The sequence below is a fragment of the Jaculus jaculus genome, chromosome 5, assembly GCF_020740685.1.
Source record: "Jaculus jaculus isolate mJacJac1 chromosome 5, mJacJac1.mat.Y.cur, whole genome shotgun sequence".
Classification (NCBI taxonomy): domain Eukaryota; kingdom Metazoa; phylum Chordata; class Mammalia; order Rodentia; family Dipodidae; genus Jaculus; species Jaculus jaculus.
This window is the reverse complement of record NC_059106.1, coordinates 120,058,438-120,073,399: the sequence shown is the minus strand read 5'-3', so window position 1 is coordinate 120,073,399 and position 14,962 is coordinate 120,058,438. Positions and strand designations below refer to the sequence as shown.

The following is a 14,962-nucleotide window of genomic DNA, read 5'->3' as shown; positions in this document are numbered from 1 at the left end:
TGTTATGCTGAAGTCATGAGAATTTGTGCAGGGTTGCACTGCAAAGAAATGGATTGGTGTGAGCAAAGGGTTATAGCACAGAAAGAAATCTTTAGGCTGAAACTGCTGCCTGTTCAGCTAAAATTATATAACAGATTAAACCACTGAGATTGGGCCAGCTGACCTGCATTGGGACAAAAGAAAAGAATACAGTCTTTTGAAGGGGCCTGAATACTGAAGAAGTACCTGTTCTTCAAAGTTTACTTTATGCCCCCCCCCCCCCGGATTAACAAACTGGCACCCTACCTGGTATTATGGAGTATAAGAAATGCAGGAAAGAGAGGGTCACTGAATTTGCAACACAGTCTTGTGCTTTGGAAATAGCCACGGGCAGTGTGAAGCAGGATCGCCTTCATGGAGACCCGATGAAACTATGAGGATGATCAGTGGGTTGCAGTGGAGACCCAGTGGAGATGCTAGGACCACTAGATGGCTGCTAAGGAAAGCTGCCACCCATGATGAAGTTTTCTAGGACTGTGAGTAGCCTAGCTGGAGGGGCATAATTGGAACTGCAGAGACTTGTTTCTGGTTAGAATTACCAGACTTGGAGACTTATCATTGACTACAGTTGTTGAACTTGGAACTACAGAGTTTGATGTTTGCCCTATTTAAATCTTGTATTTGGTTGAATATTTCTTTGCTATGCCCAGGGCCATCTTTTGCAGTATGAGTGTTTATTCTGTGCCATTATGGTTTGGGTTTTTGTTTTTGTTTTTTTTTTTTTTTTTGTATCATGGCTCAGTTAAAAGACCCTGGACTATGGGGATGTTTAATCATCATTGGGATTGATAAAAACTATGGGGCCTGTTAAAGTTGGTCTGAATGCATTGTATTTCATATCATGTATGGTTTTAAGTTTATGGGAGCCAGGGGTGGAATTTGATTCAGGTGTCCCCCATAAATTTAGGTGTTCTGAATGCTAGGTTCCCAGCTATGGTGGTTTGAATAGATGACCCCCAATATATTCAATTTTTTATTGTTTATAGTTTGTATATGCAGTCATCTGGCTGGAGGCAGTGTCACTGGGTGGATCTTAAGGTGTGGTGGTGGGTTTCAGATTCCAATCTAAAGATATGCAAAGTGTGCCTAGCTGGAGTTCCTGAAGTGTGCTGTGGCTTTTGGCTTTTTAGCTTGTACTTCTCTCTCTCTCTGCTTGGTCCTGTGAAGGCAGGCCACCTTCTTCTGCCATTTATGGAACTTGCCCTGGATCTATAAGCTTCAATACATCCCCTCCTCCATAACTGTCTCTGGTCTGAAAGTTTATCTCAGTGAACCTGAAGCTGCCTGCTACACCAGCTGATGGAGATTTGGAAATTAACACCTCCAATAGGCAGTGTATTGTTGGGGGTGGGCTTATGGGTGTTATAGCCAGCACCCCCTTGCCAGTGTTGGCACACTCTCCAGTTGCTATTGTCTACCTTATATTGGCCAGGGGATAGTGTCCAGCCTCTGCTCATGCCATCATTTTCCCTGCCATCATGGAGTGTCCTCTCGAGTTTGTAAGCCAAAATAAAACTTTTTTATTCCCCCAAAAGCTGTTCTTGGTCAGGTGATTTCTGCCAGCAAAGCAAAACTAACTTCAACAGTATTTTAATTATAAATTAGTGGGGAAGAATCACTGACAGTGGAGGAGAATTCCTAAGATTGAATGTCCACATTCAAACAGAGTATGTAATACCAGACCTGACGGTGGGGCTGAGCTAACAGAGGGAAAGACATTTTCTACGCATCTGTAGACTAAGTTAAGGATTTAGAGATGGGGGAGAAGGAAGAAAAAATAGCTCCTGGGATTAAAACAAAACTCCAAAAATAAACGCTAAAATTCAAAAGTGGATTACAAGGCAAAAACAAAAGAAATCTTGGCTATCATTTAACAAAAGGTCAAAACACAGGAAAGGAAACCAAATGGGAAATAAATATATAAATAAGAAATATAATTATGTTTTTAAAATCTAACCGGCTCAGACTTTAAATAACAAGAGTGGAGAAGGAAGAATACAAATTAACTGATCAAGGAAATTAAAAAACAAACAAACAAACAAAAAACCAGCAATGTTCTTTCAAGACTGGAGAACAGGCATATCCGGGACAGAAAGACCCGTAAAAAACAAAATGGATTTAGACTCACAGCAGAACACAAGATATTAACATCTCCCAAAGGGTTTTAAAAGTCATATACAAAGCTCCAAATTCAAAATGGCATTTGATTTCTCAATGATGTTGGAAAAGACAAAAAAATGTTTTCAGACCTTATAGGGAAAGGATAACAAACTTAGAAATCCATAAGGAGTCAGTCCACATTGGCAGAGAATGCAATTGTGATATTTTTGTGGCATGTGACACTCTTAAAAAATAATACCCAGGGCTGCAAAGATGGCTTAGCAGTTAAATGCTTGCCAGTGAAGCCTAAGGATCCCAATTCGAGGCTTGATCCCCCAGGACCCATTTTAGCCAGATGCACAAGGGACACATGTGTCTGGAGGTTGTTTACAGTAGCCGGAAGTCCTGGTGTGCCCATTCTCTCTTTCTTTCTCTCTCCCCCCCCCCTTCCTTCTCTCTGTCACTCTCAAGTAAATAAATAAATAAATAAATAATATTAAATAATAATAATAATATCCATACAATCTTTAAGAGCAAGCTATTAGAGATTAAATACCATCAAAATGGGGAGTAAGTAAAAAGAAAAAAACAAGTAAAAATTCAAGAAAAGGCCAGGCATCATGGTGCATGCCTTTAATGCCAGCACTTGGGAGGCAGAGGTAGGAGGATCACCCTAAGTTCAAGGATGTGCTGAGACTACATAGTGAAATCCAGGTCAACCTGGACTAGAGTGAGACCCTACCTTGGAAAAAAAAAAAATTCAAGAAAGGTAATAGATAGCTCAAAAGTCCCAGGAGAGAGTGGTACAAAGAGAGATGCAAACAACTTCTAGTTCCAGGACTGTGTTTCCAAAGCTGGAGGAAAGGTGGGCTGAAGGAAAAGGGAAGAAATAGAGATATTGTCAATGGTTTCAGGCTGAAGTCTGAGGGAGATAATAGGAAACAAAGAAAACAACCAAAAAAGAATTATCCAACCCAGAGAAAACAGAAAACTGTACAAAAGGAAACAGACCACATCTAGTCCTTATAGGTACCTGGCATGCACCCCTAATGTCATATTTGTCACAACATCCCTTAGGACAAAGCAGTCTTGCTGAAATTGTTTACTGTGATTATAATCAATCGTTTAGGCTAAATTTCTGGTTTACAGTTAATTCCAGGAAAAGAGGAAGGGCTGAACACCATGAGGAAAGCAATCTGACAGACAATTGGTATTTTCCTTATGAAAAGTTAGTAAAATTCAGATAATTAAATTGTTGAAACAATACTATTATAAAACAAAGGAGCCCGTTATTTGTTCATTTTTTTAAATTTATTTTTATATTGTTATTTATTTGAGGAAGAGAAGGAGGGAGAGAATGGGTGCACCTGGGCCTTTCAGCCACTGCAAATGGATTCCAGATGCATGTGCTATCTTGTGTATCTGCCTTACCTGGGACCTGGGGAATTGAACCTGAGTCCTTTGGCTTTGCAGGCAAGTGCCTTAACTGCTAAACCATCTCACAACCAGGATTTCTTCATTTTTAATATAAAGTAATATGTGAATACTGTTGAAGTCAGATATAATGAACATCTCTTTGCTGCCCACTTTACTTGTCTCCAAAAGGCAAATATTTCACATTATTTTCTTCTTGTCCTTCCCCACTTCCTTTGGAATATTATGCTTATATTCTTATTTAATATTTTATAGTTAAACATGTAAATAATTTAAAAGTCACTATTTCTTTTTTTTTTATTTTTTTTTTATTTATTTTTTTTTTTTTTAAATTTTTTATTTATTTATTTGAGAGCGACAGACACAGAGAGAAAGACAGAGGGAGAGAGAGAGAATGGGCGCGCCAGGGCCTCCAGCCTCTGCAAACGAACTCCAGATGCGTGCGCCCCCTTGTGCATCTGGCTAACGTGGGACCTGGGGAACCGAGCCTCGAACCGGGGTCCTTAGGCTTCACAGGCAAGCGCTTAACCGCTAAGCCATCTCTCCAGCCCTTCTTTTTTTTTTTAAATGGAAAGCATTGACCTTCCCTGCTTCTGTTCCACATTTTCAGTATTTCCACAATCATGATTAGGTGAATATTGTTGAAACAGATAATCAAGTGCTTTGACAGAAGCCTGTCTTGTTTTGGGGACCTTGTAGGTCTCTCTTATCAACATCTCAATGTGGATTGTAACCAATTTCTGGTGCTGGGAGTTGCAAGCCAGAGACAGTTGTCTTAAGGTTAAACTTTATCCCATCCTCTCCAGTACCCTTCTTACCTGATGATCTTCCTCTAAACTGAGCCACTTCCAGAGCCCTAATTAGTGTTTTTAACTTGATTTTCATATATATTGACTAACTGCATTTTATCTCAATATTACTTGTTTTTGGTCTTAAAGTAATTTTTAACTATTGACAGGTGAATATATGTATATTATATATGCACATATAGTTAATTATTTTTATTTAAATGTAAACAGGTAGTATGCTTTCATCTTATTTAGTTATTAGCAGATCACATTTATATTTTCTCGTTAGATGTCAGGTAATAGTCATTTTCTTATTCTTTCTTTTCAATCTGGTGCTTCGGCATCATATGTGGAAAAGAGCACAAGGTGTTCATAGTCCACAGGAGAGCACTTCATGAAAAGTCAGTGCACTTGTTTCTAGGCCTTTGTTACTTCCACCAAGCTGCTCAACACTTTTAACATCAATTTCTTCAACAGTAATATTAGATCTTTATATTACAAGACTTTCTTGCTTCAGCTTCTCTCTTTCTTTTTGCTTTTTTTCTTCTGTCCTTATTTTTTCTTTCTTCTCAAGTCAAGGAATTCTTTATTGTTTGAAACTATGGAAGCCATCGCTTTTCAAGCCACTCTGAAACAATTGTTCCCATAGACTTAACTACAGGAAAATGATGAATGGGGAAAGGATATATTTGCATGTGCAAAGTATTATGTAAGTAGCTTATTCTTTGTACTTTCACAGGTGAAATTTATCTGCAGATTGCCATCACCTTCACACAGTTCTCAAAAGAGCATATGCCTGAGGTAAAAGATAACACCCTATTGCTAAAGACACCATATGCTACTGACAGAAAACATCAAGAAATCCTGCTGGAATCAGAAGGAAGCCAGCCCCTAAAGTGCTGGAAAGTATTACATAAGCTGCAGGGGGAAACAGACAACAATATTGTATTTTAGCAGGAAACACTGCCATATGGGAAAACAACCAGGGTGACAAGATGTACACACCTGTGCAGTAGTGGTACCAAGCCTAGGTGGGTAATCCATGGCTCTATGATTGACTAAGAGATCAGCTCAGTGGAAAGGAACCCATAGGTGGAACTGGGAACAGAGTCAGAATCCTAGGAAGATCAAGATCATGGACTCCAAAAATAAGCTCTCAGTAGTCTCTAGCCAAAAGACAAGCTACACCTATCAAAATCTCTCTCAATGAACTATGCTTATCCCCCTTTAACCTATGCTGATCTCATTCACCATTTGGAGAATCTGTCTTTCTTTTACAGAAGACAGGAAAAAAAAAAAAAAAAACCCTAAGGACAACCAAAATCTATCAACAAGACAAGAAAAGATAGCTAACTCCCCATCATGAGATGAGTTACCCCTCATATTAGCTACAGCCCAGGTGAAACCACAAAGGAATTGGTAAGATGAGCAAGAGTGCTGCTTCTATGGCAAGCCTGACAACCTGTGCCAGAGTGATGGACACAGAACACTGAGGATATTCAAAACATCTAAAAGCAGAAATCTAGAATCTATTGAGGGTTCAACACTACAGTGTACTCAAAGCACACCCACCTTGGCTCAGGAAATGTTGCAGAAGCAGGGCAGAAAGATTGTTAAGAGCCACAGCGTGGAATGTGAATATCCACAGGGATTGTCTCTAACCCCCACAATGACTGACTACTGCTCTCACAACTCATACCCCACAAGTCCATGGTGAATACCAGCAATCCCACTGAGGAGGGGCCTCAGTGGAATAAGGGCAGGAAGGAGGGGAATGTTACCAACACATTAAGTGTCTATACAAAGCTTATACTTAATATTTTTTTTAAAACCTGTGTTTAAGCCTCAATTTTTTTTAAAGACCTGTGTTTAAGCCTCAAAATTCACGTAAAAGAAAGCCATGTGGGGGTGATGCCATGTGCTTGTAATCAGTGCTGGGGAGGCAGAGACAAGTGGATCTCTGGGGCTAACTGGCCAGCCAATCTAATGTAAATGGTAAGCCAACAAATGCTCCTGTCTCCAAAAAACAAAAGATGGATGGCACCTGAAAGGAATGATGCCTGAGGTTATCCTTTGGTCTGGCCTCCACACATATAAATGAATACATACATACATGGACACACATATATGCACACACAAAAAAAACACATCAAAAACAACACTTCTATGCACTTAAAATATTTAGTTATGGTTGTGACATTCTTTTTCAATTTATAATGGTGAACTTTAACAAAACAATAGCAGAACTTAATTATAATTATAGAATTGCATTATAGAAGAACAAACTATAACAGAATTTCACTTGTACTGCTAGGAAAAGAATATTTATAGAACCCAGGACGAGGGATATTTTTGTTATTTTTGTTTATATATGTTCATCTTTATTCTTTCCAAAGCTAAAGGATGAAACTCAGGGCTCCATGCATGCTGAACAAGTAACCTACAACCAAGCTTTGCCCTCAGACCTACATTTTTCTCTTCTCCTTAAATATTTCTTTGTTTTGTTTTGTATTGTTTTGTTTTTTTTGTTTTTTGAAGTAGGGTCTTGCTCTATCCCAGATTGACCTGGAATTCACTATATATTCTCAGGGTGGCCTTGAACTCACAGCGATTCTCCTACCTCTGCCTCCGGTGTGCTGGGATTAAAGGCATGTGCCACCATGCCTGGCTCCTCAAATATTTCTGCTCATGAACACGTAGAGAAATGTTAACTGAGAGAATAAAAAGACTCAGTAATATTAGCATATTGTGATTCTTACCCATATCCCCTTTGTGGCAGACATTCTAAGATTTCATAGCAGAGAGAGAGCTGGTCATTCCGCTCACAGTTATAGATGCACTCTAGTGCTATTGCCATTAACTGGTCCTGATCAGGAATAATTTTTTGCTGCAGCTAAAGAAAATAAAGCATGTTGTACTAAATGTCACCTTCTTCATATCACAGTGCCACTGTCAACAGAATATTAAACAGTACAATTAATCAGCCATAGAAACAAATCTTGAATTTTTTTCCTTAGCTTACAGACTTTTGGGGTATTTAATAATTCTAAATGAAATCACACTTTAATTACAGAATCAGCTAGAAAAGATAATTTGTAACCCATAAGCTTTGCATCTGCTGAAAACAGACTCTTCAATTTATGACCCATTCAAGATAAAGTAGATTGGGAAAGCGCAGTGAATTAATAAGACAGTTCATTAAAAATACCATTGCTAACCCTAAAGCCAAATCCTGCGTGCTTCAATTACAAAAGTACATAAAATTCCTTCATTAAAATCCATAACCATTACAACTTATCATTTTAATATGGATTATATATTACTCATTTAACTACACCAGACTGACATTCTGTTCAGAAGTCTGATTATGATGCAGTGATACACAATCAACAAAACCCTCTTGTTTATGATACATAATGATAGCCACTACTGGCCACTTTCCATATGGAACATTCATTTCTCACTGCAGACCACAGTTACCTATTTCTTGAGTATTTTTTGAAATCATAAAGTAACCAACTGACACCTTGCTTTTCTCATGGATAAGACCAAGTTCTCTCTGTCAGCAAAGTTTAACAAACCTTTTGAGTAATAATGACCTACTGGAATTCAACATTTCATTAAACACAAGTATACATAAAAGCAATGGAGAGAAGTTACCAGACAAGGGAATTTTCTAGTAGAAAAAAAATCACATGAGCAGGTATAAATTAAAAAAAAAAAAAAAAAGCAAGGCATGGTAGTAGACACCTTTAATCCCAGTACTCAGGAGGCTGAAGTAGGAGGTTTGCCTGAGTTTTAGGCTAGCCTGGGCTAGGTCATCCAGGGGTAGAGTGAGACCCTGCCACCAAAAAAAAAAAAGCTGCCAGGCATGGTGGCGCATGTCTTCAATCCAAGAAATCTGGAGGCAGAGGTAGGAGGATCACTGTGAGTTCAAGGCCACCCTGAGACTACACAATGAATTCCAGGTCAACCTGAGTTAGTGCAAAACCCTACCAAAAGAGAGAGAGAAGGAGAGAGAAGGGGAAGGGAAGGAAAGAAAGGAAGAAAAATTCAAGGCTCCAGGGAAATAAAGTATACTAAAGTACCTCAGTTAAATCACTTCCACAACCATCTTCAATTTATTATGAAAATGTATCATTAACTTAGCACTAACATTAGTATTAAGTATCTAAAGGTTACCCATAACTAGCTGGTGAAATATGGTGCAATAAAAAATAAATCTGCTAGAAATTAATAAAAATAACTAATCTGGGCTGGAGAGATAGTTTAGAGGTTAAGGTGCTTGCCTGAAAAGCCTAAGGAATCATGTTTGACTCTCCAGGTCCCATATAAGCCAGACACACACTGAAGCAAGTGCAAGGTCGTACATGCACACAAGGAGTCGCAAGTGTCTGGAATTCAACTACAGTGGCTGGAAGACCTGGCATGCAAACTCTCTCTCACTGTGTCTCACTCTCACATTAAAAAATAAAAAGCAGTTTGGTGGGCTTACCTCAAAACAAACAATGCTAATTTCTCCTGATTCTTATTTTGTATAGGGGACAACTCTTAGGCGATAAGCTCACACAGGGGAAAAAAAAAAAAAAAAAAGTTCAGGCTTTCACCAAGAATAGCCTGTGAAGAGGTATGAAATAAAAGCCAGATCCTCAATGTTTTCTTTCATCTCCCTACTTCCTGTCTTTCCCTCTCTGGAACACTGAAGAGCCACTTTTAAATTCGATGTCCTAAAGTTTGTATTTGATCTTAAATGTTCAGAAGCTTGTACTGAAAGTCTTTTAACAGTAGTTTAATGTGGATGAATAAACTTTTGCCTTCCACTCAAACTCACCTTGGCCTTGTACTGAATTAGGATTTTCTTTATGAGTTAGGTCTCATGGTGTTGCCCCACAATTAACTCAAATTCCTGGGTTCAAGTAATCCTCCTGCCTCAGCATTCAAAGTAGACAAGAGAACAAACAGTTGCCATGGTACCACACTCAACCATTTTTCTTGATCCTTGAAGCAATTTTCTTTCATAAGGATTGATTTTTCCCAAACTACATCATTACTTGCAATCTGATGGGGATTTTTTCCAGGACCTCACAGATAGCAAAATCTGCAAATGTTCAAGTGCTTCATATAAGGTGACACAGAATTTGCATGTAAATTGCACATACCCTGCTCTGTATTTTATTTCTTCTTTTCGTTACACATAAAAAAATAGAATATAACTACTGCACAGTAAATATACTATAATGTTTTGGGAACAAAAACAAGAATGATTTTCTCCGCATCTAATGCAGACGCAAATTTTCTTAATATATTTTGATCCAGGATTAATTAAATCCATTAGTTGACCCTAGGAATGGGAATGCTAAGGACACAAAGGGTCAAATGTACTTCTTCCTTAGGAAGAGATAATGCTTACCTAGATATTTCTCAAGAACTTAGACTTGCTATGTCTAAAACCCACCATGTAATCCAGTTTTATTCCATTTGATTTAGACTTCATTCAGACTTTCCCATATTTCTCTGGTCCCTAGATAAGTTCTATGTATATGCTAGATCAGAGGGGGGGAAAGTTCTTCTACTATTGACATGTAGATCCCTTTACCTAAATGTATTCTTATTTGACTTTTAGTGTCCTCTTCTTATACAATCTATGTAAAAATGAATCATAATACTTAAATTTTAATACATACATTTTAGGGCAACAGAGATGGCTTAGTAGTTAAGGCACTGGCCTGAGAAGTCAAAGGACCAAGGTTTGATTCTCCAGTACCCACATAAAGGCAGATGCACAGGGGCCACATGCATCTGGAGTTTGTTTGCAGTAGTTAGAGGCCCTGCATGCCCATTTTCTCTCCCTCCCTCCCTCTCTTCCCCCCCCCCTTTCTCATTTTCTCTCCCCCTCTCTCTCACTCCCTCCCTCCCTCTCTTTCTCATAAATAAATAAATAAATTTTTTAAAGACCTTTAATCCTTGCCTGTCACAGTTCTTACATCACATGTAATTTTATACAGCCTAAGACATAATTTTTTTTTATTTTCAGCATACTTCCATTAATGTTTTGGTGGTCATTATGAAATCAACATTTCTACTTTCTCAAACCAAAAGAAGAATGTCTATCTAGACTTTCTATGTAGTCAATAAATTCAATCTTCCACCATGGAAACATAATTTAGGAAAACGCTTACACACTCACGATAACTAGAAAAGACCATCTGAAAAAAATAAAATACTTGAACAACACCAGAGACCCAAACAACAAAAGAAATCAATGAAGTCACAGAAAGCAAAACTAACTAACATACAAGGGCTAGAGAGATGCCCTAGATGCTAAGGCACTACCCTACAAAGCCTAATGACTCAAATTCAATTCCCCAGTACCCATGCAAAGCCAGATGCACAAAGTGGTGCATGCATCTGGAGTACATTTGCAGCAGTTAGAGGCCATGGAGTGCCTATTCTTGGTCTGTCTCTGTTCTATCTCTCTCTGCTTACAAATATACAAAATAAAATAAAATTTATTTTAATAACTAACATACAAACAACAGTTTATATATATATATAAGTAATAAATGAAAGAAATGAAATTGGAGGCAACTTCACTTGTAATATTTGAAAAAGAAGGGGTGATGAGTGTGCCAAGGCTTCCTGCTGCTACAAATGAATTTTAGACCCTTGGTCCACTTTGTGCATCTGGCTTACATGGTTACTAGGGAATCAAACCTAGGTCTTTGGGCTTTTCAAGCAAGTGCCTTTAACTGCTGAGCCATCACTCCAGCCCAAGACATACTTTTTCATAAATGCTTCTGGGACAATTAAGTAGACATTTTGGAAAGCATAAAAGTCTATTTATATCTCATACTATACAAAAAACAGACTTCAAATTAGTTAAAGATTTAATGACAAAATGAATTATGCAAGCACCTGAGGGGCGTATGGACCTATGAGGAGAAAACACTTTCCAAGCAGGACTCAAAATACAAAGGAGAAGAGATGACTGATCAACCTGATTACACAAAAACTAAAAATAAAAGCTTACATAATATAAAACTGAAAGGGAGACTTCCCAATTTAAAGAATTATTCATAATATGTCACAAAGAATTAATTACACTAACAATTATAGTACAAACAATGAAAACCCTTATGAAAATGAACACATGACAGAAAATATTTCCAACAAAAAATAAATACACTAATGAATAGGAAACTGTCCAAATTCACAAGATGACTATAGATTAAAGCATGAAAATAACATGTTGCATGTACTATTTTAGAAAATATATGCATTTTCCAATTAAATTTTAATCCATTTTATTACCATATTATAATTGTACAAGATGGGTTTCATTCTGACATTTTCTTATATGTTTACTAAATACTTTGATCACATCCATCACCCACTACCTTCTTTGATTCTTCCTCCACTCCCCCAATCCTTATCTTCTTCTCTATTAGTTCTAGTTTTCTTTATATTTTCTTTTTTAATCTAGATTCCATATGAGAGAAAGCATTTGAAACTTCTCTTTCTGAGTCTAACTTATATCCCTTAATACAATGATCTATGGTTCAATGCATTTTCCTACAAATGACATAATTTCTATCTTTATGGCTAAATAAAACATTTCCATTTTTCTACTTTCATTGTCACCTTCTTTGATCTCATTCGTTTACTAGTTCCAGATTTATCCTACTTTTTTTTTTTTTTTTTCAAAGAAGGGTCTGCTATAACTTAGGCTGACCTGGAATACACTATGTAGTCTCAGGCTGGCCTCAAACTGACAGTAATCCTCCTAACTCTGCTTCTTGAGTGCTGTGATTAAAGGCATGTGCCACCATGCCAGGCAGAGAGGAGAGGGGGTGGGGTCCACCAGACCCTCTAGCCACTGCAAATAAACTCCACATGCATGCAACACTTTCTACATCTGGCTTTATGTGGGTGCTAGAGAATCAAACTTGGGTTATTAGGTTTTAGTAGAAAGCATCTCAACTGCTGAGCTATCTCTCCAGCTCCAAAATAATTTTATTTTGTTTTTGTTTTTGTTTTTGAGGTAGGGTCTCACTCTAGCTCAGGCTGACCTGGAATCTACTATGTTGTCTCAAGTAGTTTCATAGCAAATCCTTTAATAAATTTCCCATTTTCTGGCTTATGGTCATTGGTAATGTTTTGGTGGGTATTTATAGAGTTTCAGTGCATATCCTTATCTTGTGCTGCTATAGCCATTTTTTTTCTTCTCAGAATAGTATGGGGGACTGGGTCCTCCAGAGTAGGTGGCAAGAATAGGTAAAAAGCCCCCAAATAGGGCAAGGGAAATGACTCAGTGAATACTGCACTTCCCGCTCAATTCTGAATACCTGAGTTCAATTCCTCATATCCCATATCAAAAGCAGGATGGGCTTCTGTAATCCTAGCATACTGATGACAAAATGGGAGGTGGAAACAAGAGGACCCCCAGGGCTTTCTGGTTAGCTAGTCTAGTTGAATCAATGAACTCTAGGTTCAGTGACAGATCCCATACCAAAACTCAAAATCAATTCAAGAAGATAAAACATCAATCTCTGGCATCCACAGGGACAAGTGTGTGTGCATGAACACACACACACACACACACACACACACACACACACATAAACACACAAAAACACATACCATACACACACACAAACACATACTACACACACATACACATATAAACACACCCACACAAACACATACTACACACACACACAAACACATACCACACACATAAACATACACACACACACACAAACACACACATACCACACACACAAATGGAAAAGAGAAATATAATACATATGTAAAATTAAATCATGACAACTACAGGAAAATAGATACAACTAGAGATTATTATGTTAGCAAAACAAGCCAGACTCAGAAAAATAAATACCATGCATTCTGTTCCATATTCAGACTCTGGATTGAAATTTATATATAAGTGTGGGAGGGGAGAAGGAGGGAAGGATAAAAAATGAATAGGTCATTAATGTAGAAAGTAGACCATAAGAGGTATTACAGTAGCCTTCATGTTGCTAAAGAAGCAGCTTATGGGAAGAAAGGATTTATTTCACGTTTACAGAGTCCAGAGGAAGTTCCTTCATGGCAGAAAAAGCTGGCTCACTGTAGCATCCACAACAGAGAGAGAGATAAACTCCAGTAAGCACTGACAGCCAGCAAAACACACTGCCAGAGCAGCAAAAGGCTCTGAAAACACCTAGTAGGGTTGGACTACAAGATGTGCCTCCCAGTGACACACCCATCATCAACAGGGTTTCACCCACTGGAGACTCAAGTTGGCACTTACATGAGCTACCAGGGCAAGGTATCCAACAAAGTTGTGAGCAAGCAGGGATCAAAGACACTCCAAACCCACCAGCCTGATGCGATGTACACACCAGTGCAATGGTGGCACATAGCCTTGATGAGTAACCAATGGCTTTCTAATTGGCTAAGATACTAGCTCAGTGGAAAAGAACCCATACCTGGAACTGGAAACCAGGTCATTATCCTCTGGAGACCAAGATTATGGCCAAAAGAGGGGCTATATCCATCAAATTCTCCCTAAGTTAGCAATGCTCATCCAATTTAACCTATGCTTACTTCATTCTCCATTGGAGAATGTTTTCTTTTTCAGATGGTAGTGAGACCAGAGGATAAACCATCCCTCACACTTCAGCCAAGGCCCAGGTAAAACCAGAGGAACTGGTGAGATAAAAAAGAGTGTTGCTTCCATAGTGAGCCTGACAATCAGCAAAGGTAAAGGAGACAGAGGCAGACACATACCAAAGCAGAAATCCAGAAGTCCCTGAGAGCTTTCACTGAAGTTGCAGGCTCAATCTTATGTATGTATGTATGTGTGTGTGTGTGTGTGTGTGTGTATATATATATATGTATGTATGTATGTATGTATGTATGTATGTATGTATGTATGTATGTATGTATATGGCTGAGTCTATAGGGTCATGCAATCAATTTAAGGGGGAATGGGAGTGGGATAAAGAGAAACAGAATACTTGTGACACTAAGTAGAAGGGGAATGCTCCTTAGAAGAAGGTGAAGGACTAGTACGAGCAGCAACAGGAGGTAAGGGAGAGTGGGATGAGTATGAACAAAGTAAAATAACATGCATGTGTGTGTGTATGTGTGTGTGTGCGCACATGTGCCATAATAAAATCCCTTACTTCATATAACTTAAAAATTAAAGAAGAATTCTAAATTTAAGAGTTCTAACTTAAAAATTTGAAACTAATATCATCACCATTCAACACCTGAATAATAATACCTAAGACCATGAACAATATATAGAACTCCCAATTCACTATTTTCAGCCTTACCTTTACTATCCTGATTTTTGATGATTGTCAGAAAGCCTGCTAATATTTTCCTCTTATTTACTAAGATTTCTAAATATAATTTCACCATTTTTTTCCTCACTCTCCAACATTTCCTCTTTACTTTCTTTTTGAATGTATTTTTTTTTCTTCGTGAAGCACATCCTACAGTAATTCTTTCAGAGTATCTCTATAAATAATGCAGTTTACATTCATATGTGTGTGTATAGGGTGGGGGTGTATGTGCTTGTGTTAGTTTGA

General features: G+C 38.0%; 1 protein-coding gene across 3 annotated transcripts in view; it reads right to left on the bottom strand.

Annotated features, from left to right (window-relative positions):
• The window catches only part of Nbas (NBAS subunit of NRZ tethering complex), a 470,946-nt gene that overhangs the window by 249,192 nt on the left and 206,792 nt on the right, over nucleotides 1-14,962 (bottom strand). For all 3 annotated transcript variants that reach the window (XM_045148869.1, XM_004665676.3, XM_045148870.1), the window contains one exon: nucleotides 7,121-7,254. In XM_045148869.1, the coding sequence (XP_045004804.1) occupies nucleotides 7,121-7,254 (134 nt within the window). The remainder of the gene's footprint in view (nucleotides 1-7,120; nucleotides 7,255-14,962) is intronic.